This window comes from Idiotropiscis lumnitzeri, chromosome 2, assembly GCF_059441095.1.
Source record: "Idiotropiscis lumnitzeri isolate Australia: NSW breed Sydney's pygmy pipehorse chromosome 2, RoL_Ilum_1.0, whole genome shotgun sequence".
Taxonomy (NCBI): Eukaryota; Metazoa; Chordata; class Actinopteri; order Syngnathiformes; family Syngnathidae; genus Idiotropiscis; species Idiotropiscis lumnitzeri.
The window spans coordinates 241,435-265,202 of NC_142392.1; the positions used below are offsets into that span (position 1 = coordinate 241,435).

At 51.8% G+C, this 23,768-nt stretch overlaps 3 protein-coding genes and 1 long non-coding RNA gene across 11 annotated transcripts; 2 read left to right on the top strand and 2 right to left on the bottom strand.

The window, feature by feature from the left end:
- Window positions 1–52: 52 nt before the first annotated feature.
- LOC148341013 (uncharacterized) lies at window positions 53–18,400 on the bottom strand. Of its 3 annotated transcripts, none has more exons than XR_015839752.1 (5): window positions 18,303–18,400; window positions 15,497–15,614; window positions 15,323–15,398; window positions 8,769–8,836; window positions 53–2,097 (listed from the first exon to the last, which is right to left on the bottom strand). It is a non-coding gene; the product is annotated as an uncharacterized LOC148341013 (long non-coding RNA). The 3 variants fall into 3 exon arrangements; XR_015839755.1 differs by lacking the exon at window positions 18,303–18,400 and adding an exon at window positions 17,844–18,231; XR_015839754.1 differs by lacking the exon at window positions 18,303–18,400 and having other exon boundaries at window positions 15,497–15,827.
- On the bottom strand, window positions 3,610–5,338 carry LOC148341014 (potassium voltage-gated channel subfamily A member 1-like). Its single transcript, XM_088281357.1, has one exon. It carries the CDS (start codon window positions 5,177–5,179, stop codon window positions 3,737–3,739), a length of 1,443 nt encoding a protein of 480 aa, XP_088137483.1. The 5' UTR covers window positions 5,180–5,338; the 3' UTR covers window positions 3,610–3,736.
- On the top strand, window positions 9,206–16,139 carry LOC148341015 (potassium voltage-gated channel subfamily A member 5). Of its 5 annotated transcripts, none has more exons than XR_015839746.1 (3): window positions 9,206–10,889; window positions 11,376–13,737; window positions 15,299–16,139. XR_015839746.1 is itself a non-coding variant. In XM_088281327.1 (2 exons), exons 1-2 carry the CDS (start codon window positions 10,248–10,250, stop codon window positions 12,357–12,359), a joined length of 1,626 nt encoding a protein of 541 aa, XP_088137453.1. In that variant the 5' UTR covers window positions 9,206–10,247; the 3' UTR covers window positions 12,360–14,568. The 5 variants fall into 5 exon arrangements, 1 of the variants encoding a protein (XP_088137453.1); XR_015839748.1 differs by having other exon boundaries at window positions 15,304–16,139; XR_015839745.1 differs by having other exon boundaries at window positions 11,376–12,472.
- LOC148341016 (CCR4-NOT transcription complex subunit 2-like) lies at window positions 17,641–23,591 on the top strand. 2 transcript variants are annotated; one of them, XM_088281315.1, is made up of 15 exons: window positions 17,641–17,693; window positions 18,805–18,947; window positions 19,014–19,086; window positions 19,289–19,442; window positions 20,264–20,449; window positions 20,531–20,586; window positions 20,668–20,793; window positions 20,860–20,990; window positions 21,101–21,224; window positions 21,304–21,460; window positions 21,529–21,590; window positions 21,672–21,721; window positions 21,856–21,956; window positions 22,035–22,179; window positions 22,251–23,591. In XM_088281315.1, the coding sequence occupies exons 2-15, from the start codon at window positions 18,819–18,821 to the stop codon at window positions 22,335–22,337; spliced, it is 1,581 nt and encodes a 526-aa protein (XP_088137441.1). In that variant the 5' UTR covers window positions 17,641–17,693; window positions 18,805–18,818; the 3' UTR covers window positions 22,338–23,591. The 2 variants fall into 2 exon arrangements, with proteins under 2 accessions (XP_088137441.1, XP_088137434.1); XM_088281308.1 differs by having other exon boundaries at window positions 20,531–20,793.
- The last annotated feature ends 177 nt before the right edge of the window (window positions 23,592–23,768 follow it).

Genomic DNA, 23,768 nt, shown 5'->3' on the forward strand with positions numbered 1-23,768 from the left:
GCAGGGTGATTATATCACAACGAAACAAAAATGAATGAATAAATTAATTTTTGCACACGCCATCATTGTTTTTGCATTTGGATTTTCTATGGGACTTAAAAAAAGGAAATAAGGTCAGAGGTGTTTGTAAAATAGAAAAAGTGGCTCTATTACCAGAAAATGTTAAGCCTGCACCAGAATGAGATTTATTACAATGTCAATTGTTTTTGTCTTTGTGCGATTTGAGACGTGTCCTAAAATGTTTGTTCGGTGTGCAGCTTAAATATCAAATTTGGTTAAATCGAGCTCAATTATCATAGATCTTTCTAGAAGTTTTTTTTTTTAGATTAGCAATGCCGAAATCGATGAGACTTTTCATGATGCACAGAATAAAAGGAGTAAAATAGCGCAATGTCTATCTTGAACTTTTTCATGTCATGCTTTCATAGATAAACTGTGCGTAGGATTTGGAAAGCGATTTCATTGACTTTATTACAAGAATATCAATTTAAAGGCAGATTGCAATTAGACAAAGGGACAGAGCCGAGGTTTGAACCGCTTACTTGAGGCAGTCATCACGAGGTAGCAGTGGCAAAAGCGTCCACATGAGGGCAGGATTCACTAAACGCGAGCACGTTCGCCTCTGCTGCCCCCAACAGGCCGCGCGGGGCGTTGCAGGATGACCTGTCGCCAGTGTTGCTGCTGCCCCCAACAGCTTTTGCGCGGCGTGCGACGACCTCGACGGGTAACTCGATGAGCGGAAGTACTTCTCGGCAGCTTTTAGTTTGCAACTTAACTGTTATCAGGAACGTCAGCATACTCACATATACAAATATTTAAATGTATGGTTTTAAAGTCGATTTAGCTTCACTCCCCATTTTAATGGCAGCCAATGGATGTCCTACAAAGTAACCTAAAATAATTGGCAATCTCCAGCTGTACATGTTTCCAAGATAGATCAGGAGACATGCGTACGATCGTGCATTAAGGTACAATAAAATTCACGAAATGCATTTTTTTTGGTCAATCCATGAATGCTATCCGTTGTTCCCTTGAACGATCCAGACTCGGCCAGTTGTCTTTTGTTGCATCATCTAGAAACTTACAATACTTTGGTTGCTTGTGATTTGTACAGGAGAAAGTTAATATATCTCAAGCATTCATCTTCTTTCCTCCAAAGTCTTGAGCTGCATCGGCGGATTGAAGTACAGTGACTGCTGTAAATCAGAGCGGAGCCACAGTACCGCAGTGGGCTTTGTAGAAACAAACATGGAAAACAGTCATATTAAAAACTTTCATGAACAGGCAAAAGTACAAACACAAAGGCTCGAGTCTATTTCAAACATTTTCCGACAGCAGCGCCTTCCGAAGTCTTTCGACGGCTCCATTAGCCTTTCCTTGAAGTCTTGCGATTTTGCTCTTTCCAAGTGTTCAGCCAGCAGCACCTTTGAAAAATCTATTCATCATATACAAGTTAACGATAGTAAATCTCATCTTTATCTGAGTTGTATTTTCCTCCAGATAATATTGCATTCCAATGCAACTTACCTGCCAATCCATTTTCTAATTTTGAAGACGACAAACCGCCTAGTCGCGACAAGTCGCGCTTGCCCTCCTTCTGCTGCGGCCGGAAACACTCCAGGATCAATAATGTCTTCAATCAGCAACAGCGGAGAGAATTGAAAGATCAATAATTCGGGAAAATCGTTCATCATCCATCGTGTTCAGAATTTAAGGTGACTTGAGTTGTGTTTCCTGGAGCACTTGTTGCCGTGGTTGCTGCTCGTGGCTCAATCTTAGGACGTCAACAAAATCCTTTTTCACCCGAACTATTTTAATTCAGACAACTTGAAATAATTGGTTGGCTTCACTGTAAGAAATGCGTTTCCATGCAATTCAGGTTTGGCTGAGTGGATTATTTTCGCAAGTCAAAGCTCAACGATTTGAGCTTTGTTTTTTTTTGTCTTCTTTCTGAAGTCCATCTTCATTTGCTTCCGTGCAGTTTCCCTCCTCTTGTCCCGCCGTCTCCATTTTGGCTTCCCGTCTCGGTGCTGCTAACGTGCTAACGGAGGTCACGGCGACTTCTGGATGGCGCGCGGAGCTGCTTGGCCCGCTCGACTATTTTCGGTTCCGCCGAGAGCACAAACGGGAAGGAAGAAGAACATGAGTGGCTCGTCGGCAAGTTTATTCAAAGCGTCGTCTGGGCAACGTAGCTCAGCGCCACAAACAAATGCATCCGCGAAGGAATCTGCGACGCACACGTGGAACAAAACTATTCGGAGTATTCGGGGACGTGGCTTGCTATGACAAACGCGGCATCGGTGGGCATTTTCCGAAATGTTGCCGGTCTGTCAGTCGTCATTTTTGGGAATGAACCCAATTGTAATCCTCAGTCGTCCCTCTGAAAAAAAAGAAAAACGTTAGCGAAACGCCCGTCCGCCACTGACGGGTGAAAACCTACTCCCGTCGTTTTCAAAGAGCGTCTTGTCATTCGTCAAACGTTCGGCAAGACGGTTGTCCGTCAGTGTCGCACCTTTGAAACGGCGGAGTCACGTCCATGAAAAGACGTCCCACGACGTCGATCAGATGCGGAGCACCCGCAACCACGATGACGACGACAAGGTGGCGGCGAAGGCACTTGGTGAGCCCGGGGTCAAGGGTCAAGGCACTGAACGTGCGCGACGATGAAGAGGAAGCATAACGGACGAAAAGCGCCGTTTTCACGGCGGTCGCGGGCCACGCATCCTCCCAATCGTCAACGCGAGCCGCACAATCGTTTGAGCTGCAAAGCTGGCGGGAGTTTGTCTGCTAAAAATAGAAAGTAGCCCAACAAGCAAGATCGCGCGACGCTTCGCTTTATTTACAAGCTGATATCAGCTCAAGATTGGGCAAAGTCAGATCGAGAAAGACGCCCCCAAAAAGTCGTTGATGGAAAAGAACTTCGACCACAAATTGATTGCAAAGATTATTTCAAAACATCGTTAAATACAAAATCAAACGGTCCATCTATTTATTTCCTATTTTATTTGATGCAATAATTTGTTTATTCGAGCCCGAGCGACGACCGTTCTGTGGAAATTGCTAAAATTTTATGACCAAACTAAAGCTGACATATTTCACATGTATTTCAATTCTTCAAACTTTTTTTGTTCATCTCAAATAACCCGTTAACAGCATATAAATCTTTTTTTTTTTTTTATATCAAATTAAACAATTACCTAACGAATGACAATCAATGCGAACAGCCTCAATGTAATGCATTATCTTTTTTAAATAAACAGTTGAGGTATTTTGTGGAATTATTTAAATTAAATAATTGGCTCATGGATTTATTGAAAATAAATGACCAAAACAAAAATGTTTACATTTAACAATTTAGTATTTTATTAAATGAGGAAATCACATTTAAATGACCGAAATCAAATTTGAATGAATCTCGCTCACTGCGTAACTATGAAAAAAAATTAGATTAATTTTTTTCTATATTTTTTTCATTGCTGTCAATGGATTTATGCAAAATAAAAAAAATAAAAATAAACAATTGTACAGTTAACAATTTTGTATTTTCTTTTTTAAACAGTATTCAAGTCTAGTATTGTAAATGATAGGAATTGTTTCATTTCTTTGTAAAAAAAAAAAAAAAAAAAAATCAACCAAAGTTTGCCCAGCCCCGAGCAAGGAGCGTCTTGAGCTGCTGAGAAAGTGCGATGACGGCCGCCTCGAGAACGGCCCACAACCAGGAAACGCCGCCTTCGCCTCACACGTCCGTCAGCATCTTGGCGGGGGCGGCGAGGCAGTTGGCGGTCCGCAGGTTGGCCTCGCGCAAGTTGTCGATGCTGTTGTCGACGTCGGCGAACTCAGACTTGCTGAGCAGCGAGGAGGCGTCGTCGCGGTCGGCCGCCAAGTTCCTCTGGCTGACCTGGAGCAGCTGCGCCTGCTCCTCGCCGTCCGTCTCGCGGTGGTAGAAGTAGTTGAAGTTGGACACGATGACGGGCACGGGCAGCGCGATGGTCAGCACGCCGGCGATGGCGCACAGCGAGCCCACGATCTTGCCGCCGATGGTGACCGGGTACATGTCGCCGTAGCCCACCGTTGTCATGGAGACCACGGCCCACCAGAAGGCGTCGGGGATGCTGGTGAAGTACGACTCCTTCTCCTCGGCCTCGGCGAAGTAGACGGCGCTGGAGAAGAGGATGACGCCGATGAAGAGGAAGAAGATGAGCAGGCCCAGCTCGCGCATGCTGGCCTTGAGCGTCTGGCCGAGGATCTGCAGACCTTTGGAGTGGCGCGACAGCTTGAAGATGCGGAAGACGCGCACCAGCCGGATGACGCGCAGGATGGCCAGCGACGTGGCCTGCTCGCCGCCGCCCTTGTCGTCCGAGTCGTCGGCCAGCTCGGTGCCCAGAGTGATGAAGTACGGGATGATGGCCACCACGTCGATGGAGTTCATCATGTTGCGGAAGAAGGCCGTCTTGCTGGGGCAGGCGAAGAAGCGCACCAGGAGCTCGAAGGAGAACCAGATGATGCACAGCGTCTCCACCATGAAGAAGGGGTCGGTGAGGATGTCGGCGCGGTGGGCGGCCGTGCCGTTGGCCGCCGCCGCCGCCGCCGCCACCCGCCGCCGCTCGCCCGCGTCCTCCTTCAGCTCGGGCAGCGTCTCCAGGCAGAAGATGACGATGGAGATGAGGATGACCATGACGGACACGATGGCGATGCCCCGCGCCGGGCCCGAGCTCTCCGGGTGCTCGAAGAGCAGCCAGATCTGCCGCTGGAACTCCTTGTCCGGCAAGGGGCGCTCCTCCTCACGGATGAAGCCCTCGTCCTCGCGGAACTTCTCCATGGCCTCGGCGCCCAGTTGGTAAAACTTGATCTCCTCCGAGAACATGTCCAGCGGAACGTTGACGGGCCGCCTCAGCCGCCCGCCCGACTGGTAGTAGTAGAGGATGGCGTCGAAGCTGGGCCGGTTGCGGTCGAAGAAGTACTCGTTGCGCAGCGGGTCGAAGTAGCGCATCCTCTTCTTGGGGTTCCCCAGGAGCGTGTCCGGGAAGTGCGCCAACGTCTTGAGCTGCGTCTCGAAGCGAAGCCCCGACACATTGATGACCACGCGCTCGCAGCACTCGTGCCCGTCGCACTCCTCGTCCTGCGGGTGACCCGGCAAGGTGGCGCTCTCGTCCGCGTTGTCGGCCGACACCACCGTCATCCTGACGGGGTTGGGGGGTGGGGGGTGGGGGGGGACCTTGGGGGCTGGGAGACGGGCGGAGGGGCGGGGTGGGGCGTGGGCGCCGACCAGGGAGCGCGCGGTCCGAGCGGCGGGCTCCTACTGAGCCTCCATCGTCGCCGTCGGCGTCATCTTTGTCACGTCACGGGCGGCAGATCGGCTGGACGCGCTCGTCTTTCGGCGGGATGAAATATTCATGGCGGCGCGTCGTCCAGGTGTCGCTTTCCTGCTCCCGCCGGCGCCAGCCAATGACGGAGCCGCATGCCGCCCGCAGGCGCCCGCACTGCGGCATCGCCGTCGTTCTGGGACGAGCGCAATGGTCGCAAGGAGAAGACCGCCGAGAAGAGGAAGCGGAAGAAGAAGATCCGTCAGCGGAACGCGGCTACGGGCAGGCTCATCCGAAGCATACTGTGCTGGTGAGGACGGCGAAGAGGAGGCGAAGGAGGGGGAGGGGGTCGGGGAGGCGAGGGTGTTCGACGCAATGCAGACATGCTTTTGGCGCCTTGGAGGGAGGGAGAGTGCGAGAGAGAGACGAGAGCGTGAACAACAGAAGGACAGATTGAGAAAAAACGAGAGAGGGACACACAAAGACGGTGAGCAACAGGAAAAGAGATTGGGAGAGAGGGAGTGATGGAGTGAGCGAGCAATACGATGAGAAGTGCAGAAAGAAAGACGGACGGGAAGGAGAGAGGCGCCAGAAAAAGTCAGCCAAAGACAGAATGATCGAGAGAGAGAGAGAGCAAAACAGAAAGAGAGAACCACAGAAAGAAAAGTAGATTGGGGGAGAGAGAGAAAGCAAAGGACAGACGCAGGAGACAGAAAGAGGCAGACCAAGCCTGAAAAAAGAAATAATGACAAAGAGGAGAGAAAGCGAAAGGGAGCTGAAAGGAGAGAGTGAGAGGGACAGGAAAAGCCCGAAAGAGCAGAAGAGTACTTGGCTTCCTCATCGCCCAGTAAATATGCTCCATGTTGCTATGGCAACGGCAGATGACCCTTAAACCATTCTAAAAAGTCAAAGCGTCAATTATTCCGAACTGACTTCATTCGAAAGAACGTCACTTTGCTCATTTCTGCAAATCGAGATCGACAATTGATTTGAATACATTTAGGCTCATTTTGTTCCGAATTGATTGATCATGATTTCAATATTTATTTACTTCCCTACCCCCAAAAAAAGATGACAAAGAGCTCATTCATTCGTCTTAAATTATGATTTTTTTATTTTAAAGTAGCAGATTACTTAAACAAATAAATAAACTATCATCGTTCCAAAATGACAATGAATGACAATATAAAAGATGAAGTTATTGAAACCAATTAATAATTTTTCTTTTCAAATGTTACCGACGTCATTGAACAAAATAAAACAAAAACTGCGCATTGCAATAAACGCAGTCAAATTTTCCTCTTGCTCAAATTTCATTTCATTTAGAATTAGAATCATTCATCATTTCAAGAATGTGCAGGAACATTTCATGCAATAAAATAATCAATTCTCATACTTTTGTTAATTGTTTGCAATTATTCAACCAAATCAATTTTTTTAATCCCACATTGAAAGAGCACAAAGTAAGTCTGGCGTCGGAAGTCTCACAGGAGAAAATGAGTAGCAACTGGCCACAGACGACCAATCCCAAGCGATTGGATTCATCCTGTTATTGGCGACCAATCACACGCGTGGCCCGATGACAAGCAAAAGTGACGCACGCGTGTTGTGAAGCGTACAAAAAGTCATCTTGGTCGCACACGCTCCAACGACGTTGCACGCAGCAGCTGTGGTGAGCCCCCCCCCCCCCATTCATAAAGGCACAGGCGGCTTATATAACAGACCCCCTCATTAGTCACCACTATTTTTAGCACACGTGGAAAAGTGAGCGGACAATTTGCCCTTCAAACACGCGTGTGAGCTATTCTTGGCAACATCATTTTTGGGGCACCGAAGCATGCTAAGCTAACAACGCGGATCACAAAGTCCGACGAGGTCCGTTTGGACCGGAAGCTCTTTGGCAGTTTGCACCATGTTAAGCTAAGTTAAGATAAGACAAGATGCCAAATGCTAAAGAGACATTTTAGAAGCAATAAGCGCGGCGCGCCAGCGTGGACTGAGTGAGAAGTGTCAAGCTGAAGTGACGAGCACCGCGAACAAGAAGCACACAAAATGGTGGCACGAAAAGGTTAGCAAATGCTAAGCTAACACAGGAACAATCTAGCAAGTCCATCAGGTGATCTTGATTTGGACTGTACACTTTTGCTTCCTACATGCTCAAATGCTAAACTAAGCTAAGCTAAAGAGACATCGTCAAAGCGTTCCAAATGCTGAGCAGGGCAGCATGTGGAAAGTGAGGTGTCTTGTTCTCACATGAATTATTCACGTGCTGCTCCTTGTTTTGCTTCTCTGCGTGACATCACCGTCTTCATTTGCATAACCCCTCCCCCATTCTGCTCATTTGCATAACTCCACCAGCATGAAGGTCATGTGAACAAAGCAGCAGCACAGCGCCCACAAACGGGACAATGGCGCCGCCTGCTGGCTCGTGCGCGCCTCCGCGGCCGTCACGTGTCACGAGTCACGGCTGTGGGCGATCTGATCATGGCGCTTGGAAACAAGTGTGTTGTCATGGCAGAGGAAAGCGGAGATGCCAAAAGTCAAACGGACGGCAAACACCAATTGCGCTCGCGACGGCGCTCGACTGTTGCGTCACGACAATCCGTTACGTGACGAGATGGCGCGACAACAACACGACGACTCGGTCCCAATCCGAATTCGACGGCCGCATGCCGCGACTTCCGGCACGCCTCGACCGCACGCAAGCTCGGAATTGAGCTTCCGACTCTGGCCTTCGTTTCCATGGAGACGGGCCCCGAGCGAAGGCTGCTCCGCGGCACGCATTCCCAGCCTACGTCGCGCCGCGCTTCTTCTCGTTAGTGAACGGCAAAAGCCCACCTCAGCCGGACGCTGGCTGCTGATTGGTCGTTGGCAAGAATTCACCGGGAAGTGACGGACTCTGCCTCTGAGCGGCCGCACGCGTGTGGCTGAGTTCAAATTAAGTGAAGACCTTTTCAATGTTTGGACGCAGCCACACAAGGCTTGAAATCGTCATGTGGACTTCCTGCGTGTGTGTGCGTGTGAGAAATCTTTCTAAGGGCTTCTACAAACTCTGTAGCAGGATGGGGGGGGGGGGGTCGTCTTATGCGGAGAGCCGATTGGCTTTCGCATTTTCCACTTGAGCGCTCATCCAGCACACACGCACCACGTGCTAAGCTAACGGCAACGCGCGCGCTCGCTCACAGGCTCCTCTCACAATTTTTTTTTTCTCCTCCGCGAGTGACGATCGTCAAGTGGGAGGGGGCGCCGTGGAAATAAAAAAATCTTGACTGGTGCTTGGACAAAACTGTCGCTGCCGCTCAAAAATGTGCACACGGCTGTGCCTGCGTAACTGATGGAGGCCTTTTTTTTTTTTTTTTTAATTTGCGACAGTGAGTGAACACTTCAAGCGAACGCGTGCTGGTGCGCGATGGCCCTCAGTTGACAGCCAGCACCTCCGATCGTGCGCCAGCTGTTAGCGGTTACCTGTTGCCATGGTGACCGCCTCCATCCCATCTTGCGTCCAGAAAGACTCGAACGGCTGCAGCTTCCACCTGCCAAACGACAAACGCAAATAATGTTCGCAAAGATCATCCAAAAGTCGGCAGCATCTTTTTGTGTTTGAGTTCACACTCAAGCACTCGCCAAATCAATTTCTTTGGATTTGGGATGTCGCAACGCATTCAGCAAGTTTGATTGATAATAATTATTTAGGGGTATACGTTACATGTGAAATTTAAGTTAAATTGAATAATTAAACTTATTTGCAAAAATAAAATAAATAAATAAAAATTCGGTGCTGTACCGACAGCCTTTGCAGGCGCCCAATACTGGGCGCAATTGGCGTTTGCACACCCGCCTCTCTCGCTCGTGCCCAAATATGGTCAAGTCTGATGGCGGATGGCAAACCATTAAAAAAAAAAAAAAAACTTTCTCAAACGACATCATTTTGAGTGTGTGATTTCTGACTGGACTTGAACTCACCGCCTGTCAGCCTGAATTAAAGCAGCCTTGTGTCATGCTGCCCCGGAGGACCAAAACACACACACACACACACACATCTTGTGTGTGCTGGGAAATGCTGCACTCGCTACATTATTTGTCAAAAGCTCCTCATGGTCGCCTCCTTTGTGGGGATGGTTTTGCCTGTGGGCCACCGACGACTCACGTTGCTGTTGTGGTGTGTGTGTGTGTGTGTGTGTGTGGTGAGGGCAGTGTTGGTTAATCCAAGGGAGGATGCCGATCACGATCAGGTTGCTGCATTAGATAAGGAAAAGGGATAAATATAGCATTCATGCTTTGTTTTCTTAATCCGACCGCAGGGCGAAGAAACTAACCTTTTAAATAGGTCACTGTGTATGCGTGCGTGTGTGTCCAGTATAAGTTTGGATGACTGAGTATATTTGAGGTTGGACGCTCTTAAAGGGCCAGCGTCCAAGACAAATGTGAGCCAGAGATTCTCAAGCAAAGAAGTTCATTGTGGGTAAAACGCCATCAAACGAGCCGCAGCCTTCAGCTGCGCGCATGTGCGTGCGTGCGCGCTGATCTGCCAAGCAGCACAAAGACGAGCGATGCGCACGCACGGGCGTGCATGTCATCTTATATAAGATGACGAGGACATCAGCGGGCCTGATTTGCATGAGCGAATCGTTTTTCTCCCACTTGAACCCAACCGACGAGGACGACACGAAGATGTTGGTTGATTTTAAAAAGCAAAAGCTAAACGTGAATTAAGGGAGAAAAGCGAGCCAAAGAGTGAGCGGCGCGCACGTGGGGGCGGGTCGGGGGCGGGGGCGAAGAGACCGCGTTCTCTGGCGCCGTGGCATTCTCGCTCCACTCGTGCCGGGGCTTCGTCGTCATCGCTTGCTCCTCTCGCATCTGCCGGGATGCCGGCGGGCTCCGTCAACAAGTGCGCGTGAGGCGCCGCGCGCGCCAGCCAGCGAGCGAGCGTGCCAGGCGGCGGCCATGGAGGTGGCTCTGGTGAGTCTGCAGGAGAACGGGGGCGCCAACAACGGGGAGCAGCAGCAGCTCCACTCGGCGCTCATGGACGACTTGGGCAAGGAAGTGAACGCGCCTCTTCATCATCAGCACCAGCAGCCTCCTCCTCCTCCTCATCTTCCGCCCGCATGGAGGATCAACGACATGAACAGCGCGCTGAGTTGCAGCGAGAACGCGGTGGACGCGCTGCTGCGCGCCGACCACAGCCCGCACGTGTTTGACGACGAGCTCCTGGACTTGGACTTGGACTCGGACAGCAACGAGCGCGTCCTCATCAACATCGCCGGCCTCCGCTACGAGACGCAGCTGGGCACCCTCAACCAGTTTCCCGACACGCTGCTGGGCGACCCCGCCAAGAGGATCAAGTACTTTGACCCGCTGCGCAACGAGTACTTCTTTGACCGCAACCGGCCCAGCTTCGACGGGATCCTCTACTTCTACCAGTCGGGCGGCAAGATCCGCCGGCCCGTCAACGTGTCCATCGACGTGTTCGCCGACGAGATCCGCTTCTACCAGTTGGGCGAGGAGGCCATGGAGCGCTTCCGCGAGGACGAGGGCTTCATCAAGGAGGAGGAGAAGCCGCTGCCGCGAAACGAGTTCCAGAAGCAGGTGGGTGCCGCCGGAGCGATCCGCGATGCCAAGGCTCAGTCGGCACGCGAGACGATCGGGTTGTTTTTGAGCCGCTTTTCCGAAAGACCATCTTTTATCTTCTACGATTGTCCTCCGATAATCGGGTCCGAATATTGAACGCGTTCACCATTTGCCGCCCGAAACGTTCCAGCGAGTCTCGCAAAAGTCACAAAGGTCGGCAGTACCCGAAAGGCGTCTTAGTCGCCGTCGCTCGAGGTTTCCCGGACAGCGCGGATGAAAATGGGCTCGTTACAAAGCTGACGCCGCCCATCCCGGCGAGCGGCCACAAGCTCCGCGCGGCCGCCGTTTCTCTTAAGCGCAACACCGTCGCGTGACTCGTGCGCAAAAATAAATAAATAAAAAAAATCCAGTCGGCGTGGCCCGGCGTCCTCGGCAGCAAGACTTTGGCGAGGACGCAGACGATCGCAACGTTCCGGACTAAACGCTGCGGCGGTCTGTCGGCAGGTGTGGCTGATCTTCGAGTACCCGGAGAGCTCGAGCCCGGCGCGCGGCATCGCCATCGTGTCGGTGCTGGTCATCACCATCTCCATCATCACCTTCTGCCTGGAGACGCTGCCCGAGTTCCGGGACGAGCGCGAGCTGCCGGCCGGCGGCCGTCCGGACAACGGCACGGCGGCCCGACCCTCGCTGACCTTCAGCGACCCCTTCTTCATCATCGAGACCACCTGCGTCATCTGGTTCACCTTTGAGCTCTTCGTGCGCTTCTTCGCCTGCCCCAGCAAGTCCGAGTTCTCCAAGACGGTGATGAACATCATCGACATCATGTCCATCATGCCCTACTTCATCACGCTGGGCACCGAGCTGGCCGAGCAGGGCCAAGAGCATCCCAACGGCCAGCAGGCCATGTCGCTGGCCATCCTGCGCGTCATCCGGCTGGTGCGCGTCTTCCGCATCTTCAAGCTGTCGCGCCACTCCAAAGGTCTGCAGATCCTCGGCCAGACGCTCAAGGCCAGCATGCGCGAGCTGGGCCTGCTCATCTTCTTCCTCTTCATCGGCGTCATCCTCTTCTCCAGCGCCGTCTACTTCGCCGAGGCCGACGAGCCCGAGTCGCACTTCTCCAGCATCCCCGACGCCTTCTGGTGGGCCGTGGTCACCATGACTACGGTGGGCTACGGCGACATGCGCCCCGTCACCGTCGGCGGCAAGATCGTGGGCTCGCTGTGCGCCATCGCCGGCGTGCTGACCATCGCGCTGCCCGTGCCCGTCATCGTGTCCAACTTCAACTACTTCTACCACCGCGAGACCGACCAGGACCAGTCGTCGCTCAAGGACGAGCCGGCGCCGCCCGAGGCCAAGGGCGCACCGGGACCCGAGGGCGCCAAAGAGCCGTCGTCCGGGGCGCCCGTCGGCGGCAAGGCCAACAGCGGCTTGGACCTGAAAAGCTCGCTGTACGCCTTCTGCCTGGACACGCGGGAAACCGACTTGTAGACGTGCCACAACCGTTTGGATTTGCAACACTTGACCGCGCTCGTGCACGAGCGTGACCCCTTCCTCTCAGGTTTGCCGTGGATACGCCATCCCGTCGACGGGACTCATACCAGGTCAGTGCACGCCTCGCGGTGACACGCCAACGACTCGACCGTTGGCCAACGCAGTCGCCGAAAAAACCGCAAGAGATTTCAAGTCCACATTTGAGTTGCGTTGCTCCGACTTTGACTCGATGCCATTTCCTCCTCGGCCCACTTTTCCTTCCTCCGACTCGCAGTCCCCCAGCTGCTGCTTCTTCAATTCCCTCTTTGTCCCCCTCCCCCAAATGTCGATCCGGTCTTTCTTTTCCTTGGCCGTGGAATGGCGACCAACCACGGTGAACTTTGTCATCTTAACCGGTGCTTTCGTTTTTAGTGGCAAAGGGGCGACGGGACGCAGCGATGGGTTCAGCGGCGCAGCATCTGGACGCGGCCGAGCAGAAAGGGACGCACACCTCGGCCCCCGCGTCTTTGATTACTTTCATTTCAATTCACGCTTTAATTGCAGCGTTGCCACGGCAACCATGCTGGCGCAAGAGCCGCACATTTCACACTCCTCAACGCACACAAACATGACAGATGGATACACGCTAATAACGTGTCATCACGTGTTCAGCCACACGCAATCCTAATCGCACCTTCCTCCTCGCCCAAAACACTTTGACGTAAACGCAAATAAAGACGTGTGGCGCGTGGCGACCTCGTACCGCGATGAGTGTCCTTGAACGCCTCGCGTCGGGAGATTAGAAACCTTAAAAATATCTCGTCAAAGCTGTCGAGCGATCGACGTCTCGTTTGGCTGCCGACACTAAAACTGCGTTAGTGCGTTGGCTTTAATCCCTCACTTTATTTCCATAATCTCCACTATGCGCACGCCGTTCATCGAAACGCACACACCACACCGTCTCGCAACACCAACAACCACTTCCGCGAGCATGAACACACTAGACAACTCTACACCAACACACGCATACACACAACCAAGTAACCAACAACCACGTACACGCGCAAGTGTTAAAGTGTGTCGAAGCAGAATGTGCAACCCAGAGGCGCTCGTGTCCACTTCCTTTGTGAGTTGGAAGCTGGTCTTGTCAGGGTTGGGGAAGCGCTGGAAGCAGTCAAGACCACGCCACGAGGAGCAAGTTACATAAGACGGACGGGTGCACACACGCACACGGGGTGGCAGTCTTCGGCGGCAACCTCACAAAGATCCCGCTCGAGAAAATGGAGGACAAACAGCCCCGATGATGTCATCGTGGCGTGACATCATGGATCGATGACATCATCAAACCTTGGGGATGCATCATAAATGACAACATGGCCGACAATGACACTCTTATGTAAGCAAACAGTTTAGCCTGGCAGAAGTGAGCTTTGATTCATCACCGGTCTCTCACACACGCACACATATACGTGCACGTGCACGTGCACAAAAATGACATGCGCACGCAACAAAAAGAATCAAATGCACACAACCAATTGCGCAACAACACACGCACGCACGCACGCACGCACCGAGGCAGGCAGCGAGTCGGCCGTCACGTTCTGTCCTTCCCACGCCAGCTCATCGTCATGTATAATTAGCGGGCGTCACGTCACCCGGCGGCGCCCCCCCCCCCCTCCGGCACAGGCCGATGATGGCGAGCGCTCATGCAGAAACTCAGATAACGTCCACGTTGATTTGCGTCCTGCTTTCACGCCCCCCTGATCCTTTTCTTCCCACCGCCTTTTAACGCGCACGCGGCCACCTCAACAACACACCGGCGGCAAGCGACAACAACATGGCCGACGAGCGAAAAGCGGCACCAAAGTGCAAACGTTCTGGTTGCGCGCGGAGACGCTGGCAGTCCGTCGCTCACTCCAGCGGGTCACGCAGCGACCGAGGGGTTGGCGGTTTAAATCCGGGCTTCGGCTGTCCAAGTGTTCTCGGGCAAACACACAATTGACGAAGGTACTGGACTAACGTGTTGAGGCCTCGCGTCAACACGTTAGACTGGCGACTCCCTAAAAAGTTCAACCACAGCCAAAAGCTTTGCGGCCTTTTGAGGGAACGATGGAGGTGTTTGCAAAGCGCTGGCGTGAAAGCCAAGCAGGGAAGGCGGCGGGTCACGCTGGATTTGTCCCAGCAGGCCTTGCATATGCTGCGCCGGATTAAAGTGATCCCAACTTAATGCCTCGGAGCGTGCAATCATTCATAACTAGCACGCCGGCCGCGGCGGAGGCGGCGGGCACGCGGGCAGCCCGACGCACACGCCGCCATCTGCCGCAACGCCGCGGATTAACTTCCAGGAAGATGGACGGGGGAGGGGCCAAAACCGCACGGGGGATGTGACGCCATCCAGTACAGAAAAGGAGCCGGACGAACCAGACGAGTCGTCGCGCGAGAGCGTTCCAAAAAACAAGAGAAAAAGGGGGGTGGGGCGTACGATCGAGTCCAAAGTGGTGGAGGGCAATCGGACAACACAAATACAATAAAGTCGGAGAATAGAGTCCAGATTCCAATTGAGTAGCCCCGTCGAGGACAGAGCGTGGTAGAATCCAGAACAATGCCGAAGCGCACCGCGGAACAGACCGAACGAGTGCCCGAGCAAAGTTGATTGTGGCACAAAATGCAGCAGAAAAGAGTCGAATCGAGTAACACCGAACGGAGGCGAGTGGAGCGCATCGCTCTTCAATCGAAATCCACTCGGGTCGGCGCGTGGACAGCAGACGGACGTGGAGAAGGAGAGCAGAATAAAGGAGAGCTCGTTTGAACGAGGGGAGGAGGCGTGGCAGACGCGTCGAGGTGCGCGGTCGCCGTGCGCAGTTCAATCAAATGCAGCCCGCGTGAGCTCCATTTGAACAAACGAATCGAGACACGGGCGATATGTTCAACATACGTGTGCTTGTGCGTTCCTGCAGAGCAGATGACCTCTGAACCCTCACCTGCTGCACGCCCTGCCCCTTCCGGACCTGCGTGCCTTTGAGCCGACGAGGAGGACGAGGAGGAGCCTTGCCGTGGCTGTCGTCAGAAACAAACACACAAAAAAAAAAAAATCCTATGGACTCGCTTGTTTTTCTAAAAGCCATACGTGGTCGGCATGAGGCGTTTCCACGCACCTGCTACGTTCCAAAAACCCGTGTGATTTTCAGACGCTTTCTGTGCCATGCGGCCACCTCCTTTCCACTTCCTGGTCCCGCACGTCAACCGCTGTCAACTTCCCAGACGGAACCGGTTCTGCTCAAACAAGATAAAAAGGGACAGTTGGAGTTGATTTTCACAAGGAAAGTACGGATGAAAAATGAAGCAGCGTTGAGAAGAAACATTTGAATTAAACATGGAGTATTCTTTCCCTCAATAAAAGTGTCGATGAAGCGAGTGGACGCGACGAGATCAAATTGCTGCGGCCCAAAAAAAACGAACAAAAAGGAAACAGCGCAGAGAAAAGGTCAAGATTTTTCACAATAAAAGAGCGACTGTGGTCAAACAGAAAATATTTTAGGAAAATAAAAGTATGGCGAAAAAATGCACAGGTCATGCAATATGGAATATATTTTCACATTAAAGGAAGTCGAAGGAAACCGCACAATGGACAGACTTTTCACAAGTGCTACAGGAGGAAAAAAGCAACAGTGTTCAAACGGGAATTTTTCAAAGTTAAAGGACAAAGGAGTCATCAAACAAGGAATATATTTTCACAATAAAAGGGCTGCAAAAAAAGCAGCAGAGTTCAACAGTGGTGAACATTATCAGAATAAAAATGCACTAAATGGAATATATTTTCACAATGAAAGTGTCAGTCAAGTCAAGTCAATTTTATTTGTATAGCCCTTAATCGCAGACAGTCTCAAAGGGCCTTCCATAGCCACAATCGACTTTCCCGATCTTAACCCCCAGGAGGGCGAGGAAAAACTCACAAAACCTCATTAGGGGAAAAGTGAGAAACCTTGAGAAGGGACCACAGATGGGGGAATGACCAGGCTGCAATGGATGCCAACTGGGCAACATTTGACACATACAATGATGCTGCTATGCAAGAAGGACGCGGACGTCATCGAACATGATGCGTTTTTGCACAATACATGCAAAGAGGCTGAACATTTTCACCATAAAAGTGCTTCCTAATAGTAATCCAATCCACAAATGGACGGGAATAGCAATTGGCCCCTCACAGAGGGCAGCCAGTTTTTGTGGCCCCTGACTGACAATTTAGGCATATCGTTTCAAAAATGGAAGTGGAAGCAGGAAGGGGTCAAAAGAAAAGAAAAGAAACAAATGTGTGCACTTGCTCTCCCTTTGGCTCTTCCCGTTTGTCTTTGGTCTTCTGGTGTGCATGTTCTCCCTGGTCAGTGCAAGATGCAACACGCATGTTTGGGCGCCCCCGTTCCTGTCCTGTCCGGTCCCTTTAATTCATGGCTCCTGAGGCCTAACCCACTAAACGACGCTGCCAAATGGGTGTGAAAAAAAAGTGCGTGTCGTGTCTGTTCAAATGTTGATTATCGATTGAATAAAAATCACTGCCAACTCTGCTCCTCGGTTTTTGTGCATTTCATCTAGCATCCACTAGGTGAAGCTCTTGAAAAGGCTAAAGGTCGCATCCGTCCTGCGAGTTCTTCAAACGTCAACCGTTTACACACACACACACACTCGCACGCACACGTAGAATTGATTACATGAAAACCATTTGATTCCGTTTCCTTAATTTGATTCTTAGTCAATGACCTTTTTTAATCTTAAATGAAACAAAAATGTTGCCTTGGAAATAAATGGGAAACATAATTTCGATCTGAGGCGGGCCACCACCTATGAGGCGCCGCCACGGTGGAGATTCCCTTTAAAGAGACATTTTTCATGATGCTTTCGTCCCCCTCTATTGAATTCGACTTTTTTGTATTCTCTCTTCTATTGTACTTCATATTTCACTGCATTCTACTCAACTACCGCATTCAACTCTACTCAAACATATTCTGCTCCTTTCCCCCCAGTTCAGTGAAAATGTTTTCTATTCTTTTCTCATGTATTCTACTCCAATGAACTTTATGCTACTAAGGTCTAATATTGTACTGTAACACATTTTAATGAATTATACGTGAGTCCAAGTATTACATTCCATTTAATTAACAATGTATAAAATTTACTCCATACTATTCTATTCCTTCGTAGACTCGAATGGTCTCAATTAGAATGGGAAAGAGTAAAATTAGGATCGCGTGGAAATTAGTGGCGTCCCAATCCAACTACAACTCCCAGCATGCTTTGAATCCGCAAAGCAATGTCGGCCATCTTGAAACGTAGCGGTGAAGAAAGATTGATGCGGTAAGCTCTGAATTCTATTTTTTTTTTTTTAAAGATCTATCTATGTTTGAGCTTTCTCCAAACTGTCTTGTCTATCTCCTGGAGTGCACCGACTGAACATTGAACCTGCGGGGGCTTTCCGCGCCTCCGCCCCGGTGACCCTTCACCCACCACAAGCCCTCCTGAGCCTTTTGTTGTTGTTGTTGCTCTTGTCGAGCTGCAGGGGTCCAAATTGCAAGAAAAACAGCAGATTCGAGAACTTTTGATCCAACTCCACTCAGGCAGTTAATTCACACGATAGTGCCGCAACTCGTCCGAAAACCGCGAGTTGCTTTAGCTTCATTTAGCCACAATGCTAACAGTTGTAGACTCTAGTGTCAGTCGAGAAGATGCCTGCCGATGTGACGTCATTCTTCAAAAATACTTTAACGAGCTCTCCTTAAAACTAGATGACAACATGAGTTAATCTACTGACTCGCCTACCGACGTGGGAAAGTAATGACGTTAGCTTTCGTGGCTAACGGTAGCCGTGTGCGACAATGCCGCGCGTCGCGTCACGTCACGCAGCCGCCCGGCGCCAACTTTGAAGGTTTAGAGACTAATAACATACTAAACTGCCACGTGGCTCACCTCGAAGCTCGCTGGGGAGCCCTTGAGCCTGGAGTGCACGTTTCCAGTTTGTGAGCGAGCATGCTCACTCGTCAAGTCCTCGCATGAGTCAACAAGCCACGCCCACCTTGTCACCTGACCGCTACGTGCGTCAGGTGAGTCCCCCGCCGCCATGTTTAAACAATAAGCGCCAGGGCACTTGCTGACCTGCAAACCATGACCGAGCCCGTTTCCGCCAGCTATGGAGTGTTTCGAGGTTTCCGATGACCCCAAATGCATTGGCGGTCATCGCGCCCCAAGTGTTGCCTTGTTTGTCTTTCTGACGGTGCAAACCAAATAAACAGCATCCAGAGGCAGAATAAAATCCTCAAGCAATTAGTCAGAGATTGAAAACAACAAATGAAAACTAGTCGGTCAGCAAGTCATTTCACTCACATAACATCTTTTGGCATCTACGACGGTTTTGCCGCCCCAGAGTAGAGGCCTTTATTTGATTTTTTTTGCCGGGCGGGGTTTGTTCCAGGTGACACGGCGGCCATGTTTGGTGCAAACCGGAAGAAGTTTATGGAGACCGGGTTGGAGGGCGACTACGCGGCGGCCGACGACTCGGGTGGCCTCTACTACAGCCAGCCGTCCGTCTTCCCGCTGCACCGCGCCGAAAAAGACGTAAGCGGCGCCGTCGATGACCTCATCAAGGTCGGCGGACATCAGCGAGGTGTTTTTGTCTTTCAGGTGATGGCCTCATCCTCCGCTTCGTCCCCGGCACAGCTGTCGCAGCTGGGAACAAGTCTCTACGGACCTCAGAGTAAGTTGCCACGACCCGTCCCGCTTCACATCATTGGCTGGAGCAAGAAAGGACTGGTCGCCAGCAAGAAGCGTTCACATCTATGTATGAAGCTAACACGTGAACACGTTTTGGGAATGGAGAAGCAAAGTACCACTTAGCACGCAAGAAGATCAAGCACAACGAAGATGCCGATTGTTCTTCTCGTTTGCGGTGTGTTTAGGTGCGCTCGGCTTCCCCATGCGCGGCCTCAACAGCAACGCGGCGCCACCTCCACTAAGTCGAAGTGGCCTCAGTCAGCCAGCCGGCGGACAGCTGAGCGCTCACGCCAGCACCCCTGCCGGTGGCGCCGTGCACACGCCTCCCTCGCCCAGCAGGTACGCCGCACCTTGCAACAATCGTGGCCCAAACAAATCATCCAAAGTACAAGCGCAATTCTATTCACGTTAGAACGTGAATGAAAACATCCATCCATGATCTGTTCCGCTTCTCCTCACGAGGGTCGCGGGCGTGCTGCAGCCCATCCCGGCCTTCTTCGGCCAGTAGGCGGGGCGCACCCCAAGCTGGTTGCCAGCCAATCACAGAGCACAAAAAGACAAAACAAGCGCTCACACAACCTCGCATGCATGTTTTTGAAACGTGGGAGGAAACCGGAGAAAACGATGCAAGCACGCCATGCAAAGGCCACACAGGAAGGCTGAGCCGAAATCCAACCGTGCACCTCAGAACCGTGAGGCCGTTAAGCCAACGGCGGAGCACATTCTGCTCGTGTTACAACAAGCTAGCGTGGCGTCGTCGTCCAAGATGGCGGGTGCGTCTCCTTTGAAAATGGGCGACAGCTGAAGCTGAGCGTCAAGCCAGAACGGGGAAGAATTCCAGCGACTTCCCAAATGTTTATTGAATGTTGACGTAACGCAGAGTGGCAAACATGATCCGGTCGTGAACGTGTCGCAGCCCAAAATTTGAAGTTCAATCGGAACATCAAATATCTTGTCTTTGGAGCGTATTCAATTCAAGATAGCTTGAACGTGATTCGCAAATCATCAAATTGTTTTTATTGCCATGTGACGCGACGTCGCAAATTCAAAACAATTGCGGTCGCAGTTGCAGAATAAGAAAAAGAAAAGCGTCGTGACAACTGCTTGCCGAAAACAAGTGCGCAAAAGCGCAGCGCTCTTACCTCGGCGTGTCTCGGCAGGGGGATTCTGCCCTCGAACAGCCGTAGCGTCCTCAACCACCACCAGCAGGTGGGCGGCCCCGCCGGCCAGCCCATCGGGATGGGTGGAGAACGAGGGGGCGGGGCCGGGGGGAGGAGTCCCGGCAGGTCGTCGCCCAGCATCATCGGAATGCCCAAACAGTCTCGGCAAGCCTTCACCATCAACAGGTACCGCCTGACCTTTGACCTGCAAGTCAGGAGAGGTCATGTGACGACACGCGCGTGCGTGCGTGTGTGTGTGTGTGTCAGCATGTCAGGTTTCGGCGTAAGCAGGAATCCTGGATTCAACATTTTCAACGGCACAGGTAAAGCCGATCGGCTCACATTTAGCGCTGCGCAAAAACAATTTGAGACGATTTCATTGCCGACCTGCTTGGCGTCGGCAGACGGCAGCGAGAACGTGACGGCTTTGGACCTGTCCGACTTCCCGGCGCTGGCCGACCGCAATCGGAGGGACGGAGGGGCCAACCCCGCTCCACTGCTCAACCCGCTGGCCGGGCGGGCGCCCTACGGTGAGAGAGAGAGAGTCATTTGTCACCATCGTCATGGCGACCGACACCTGTGATCCCGCCCCGCAGTTGGCATGGTGACCAAGCCATCTAGTGAGCAGTCGCAAGACTTCTCCATTCACAACGAGGATTTCCCAGCACTCCCGGGCCCAAACTACCAGACCAAAGACCCCGGCGGCACCAGCGACGACGCAAAAACGGTGACACACACGGACAGTGCACATAAAGACATGTCCGCCCGCACACACACACACACGGTGGAAAGCTACGTGTGACTTCCTGACAGCTGAATGTCATCTCCGCCATTCAGAACCTCAGTTCTTCAGGGAAGCTCTCCTCCAACTCAGACGGTCCAAAGTTTCCAGGTGACAAAAGTTGTGTGTCGACGAGCAGCAACAACCAGCACAAGAAAGGAATACAGGTGCTTCCCGACGGTGAGATACGCGAGCACACACACCCCCACGCACACCCGCACACGCACCCTCAAGCGACTCACGTGCGTGCACACGGCAGGGCGCGTGACCAACATCCCGGTCGGCATGGTAACGGACCAGTTTGGCATGATCGGCCTGCTGACGTTCATCCGGGCGGCCGAGACGGACCCCGGCATGGTGCACTTGGCTTTGGGCTCCGACCTCACCACGCTGGGCCTCAACCTCAACTCGCCCGAGTACGGCCGCGACCGCCATGACCACGGCCGTTGCGTCGCGTCGCTCATCTTCTCTTGTCGTCCTCCAGGAACCTCTACCCCAAGTTTGCGTCGCCGTGGGCGTCGGCACCGTGTCGGCCGCAGGACATCGGTCAGTTAGAAGGCGCGCACGCGGCTGCCTGCAGGAGAGTCGGTTAATTCCAGTTTGTTGTTTGCCTTTTGCCCCTGGCAGACTTTCACGTGCCGTCGGAATACTTGACCAACATCCACATACGGGACAAGGTACGACTGTGTGTGTGCGTGCGTGCGTGCGTGCGTGCGTTGACATTGTGCTGCCGTCCTTTGAGACTGTCTGTGATTAAGGGCTATACAAATAAAATTGACTTGACTTGACTTGACATTGTGCTGCCGTCCAGCTGGCTGCCATCAAGTTGTCTCGCTACGGTGAAGATCTCCTCTTTTACCTTTACTACATGAACGGCGGCGACCTGCTGCAGCTGCTGGCTGCCGTCGAGCTGTGAGAGACGCACACCTGCACACGCACACGCACGCACGCACGTTGTACCCACCGCATCACCGTGTGTGCGTGCGTCAGCTTCAACAGGGACTGGCGCTACCACAAGGAGGAGCGCGTGTGGATAACGCGCGCGCCCGGCATGGAACCGTCGCTCAAGACAAACGCCTACGAGAGGGGAACATACTACTTCTTTGACTGCCTCAACTGGAGGAAGGTTGCCAAGGTAACGCATGCACGTGCACACAAATACGCGCACGCACAGAAATTCCCTAACACTGCCCCCCCCCCAATCAGGAGTTCCACCTGGAATACGACAAATTGGAAGAGCGACCTCACGTTCCCTCTACATTCAACTACAACCCCGCCCAGCAGGCCTACTGATTGGCCGGCCGCCAGTCCGCTAGCCCCGCCCTCCTGCCATTGGCGATCCGGGAAACGGGCGTTCGCGGCCTACCAGGAACAGGAAGTGGACTTTTGTAGCACCCTTTCACAATAAAGACAAAAAAGCATGATGATGTCATGTGCTTTGGGGACATGGCGCACATGTCCACAGAAAATCGATTGAGCAACGGGTCCAAAGTTGGACCGGTACACGTGCTAGCCGTTCCTCCTCTCTTGTACTCAAAACATTTTTCCCCACTGGTGCTACTTGGGGCCTACTAGTGAGCAATTAAACCTTACTCATCAATATGCATTCAGAACATTACTAGGCCAGACTAGTTGGCATGTGTTCTGCACAAGAAGCCTTCTGGACTCTACTAGTAGTACCAACATGCCTGTGTGTTCTTTTGCCTCACTAGTGACATGTAATTGGCTACAAAAGTCAGAGTTGGGGGGCGGGGGGACTACAAGTAAGACACAGTCATTCTACTAGTGTACTGACACTCGTCATGGCAAAGAGCATGCTCGTACAAAGACCTTCACTTGTAAGGTTTACTTACGTTGGTCCAAAGTGGCATTAGCAGTTGAACAAACATTACTAGTAGGCTACCAGCTGGTATGCCCAAGTTGGCAAGCCAATTATTTGAAATTTTTGACATTGAGCTTAAGGTCCAAGTACTAGTACACTGTTTGTTCTCACTGGTGAGACAAAGCAGTGAACTAATAGAATGACCACTTTTTCCCCAACTAGTGATGTTTTTCCACTAGTGCCTTTCATGACCCGATGACATTTTGCGCACTAGTAGCACAACTACATGTGATTCATGGTTGACATCGGCGCTACTTGTGGAGCGCATAATGTTAACTCGTAGAAGTCTACTGGTAGAATTTTGCCTTTCTAATGTCACTAGTGGCCTGACGAGCAAGATTAAGTCTTACTAGTATGTCCTGTAAGAGAGGACAACCAGTGCACTAGTACACATCAGAAATGGAGTGAATGGGCAGAGGGAAATCCGCAAACACTTGACAGTTTGCCTGTTTTGTCATCCAAGCAAAAAAAAAAAGAGGACGGCCCCGCATTCCTTGAACCCTCGGCATCTGGTTGCCATGGAAACACCCTCCAGGGCCCTCCCACTGGTTTCCATGACAAAACCTCACATGACCTGACTCAATATGGCAGCTAGTTTTTTCAGAGCAACAAAAACTTTTTTTTTTTTTTTTCCATAGCAACAAATAAATATTCTGATAATTAAACTTGTTTTGTCATCTGTCAACCAATCACTCACCGGCCATCGTGACATTGCGCTTCCCGCTTAGCACTCGCTCAGGCGGCTGAAGGAGGAAGGAGATGAGTGCAAACCAATGCAACGATGATGATGTCATCATACAGGAATGAGCTGCTCTTTTGATTGACTGGAGGAAACAGCACAC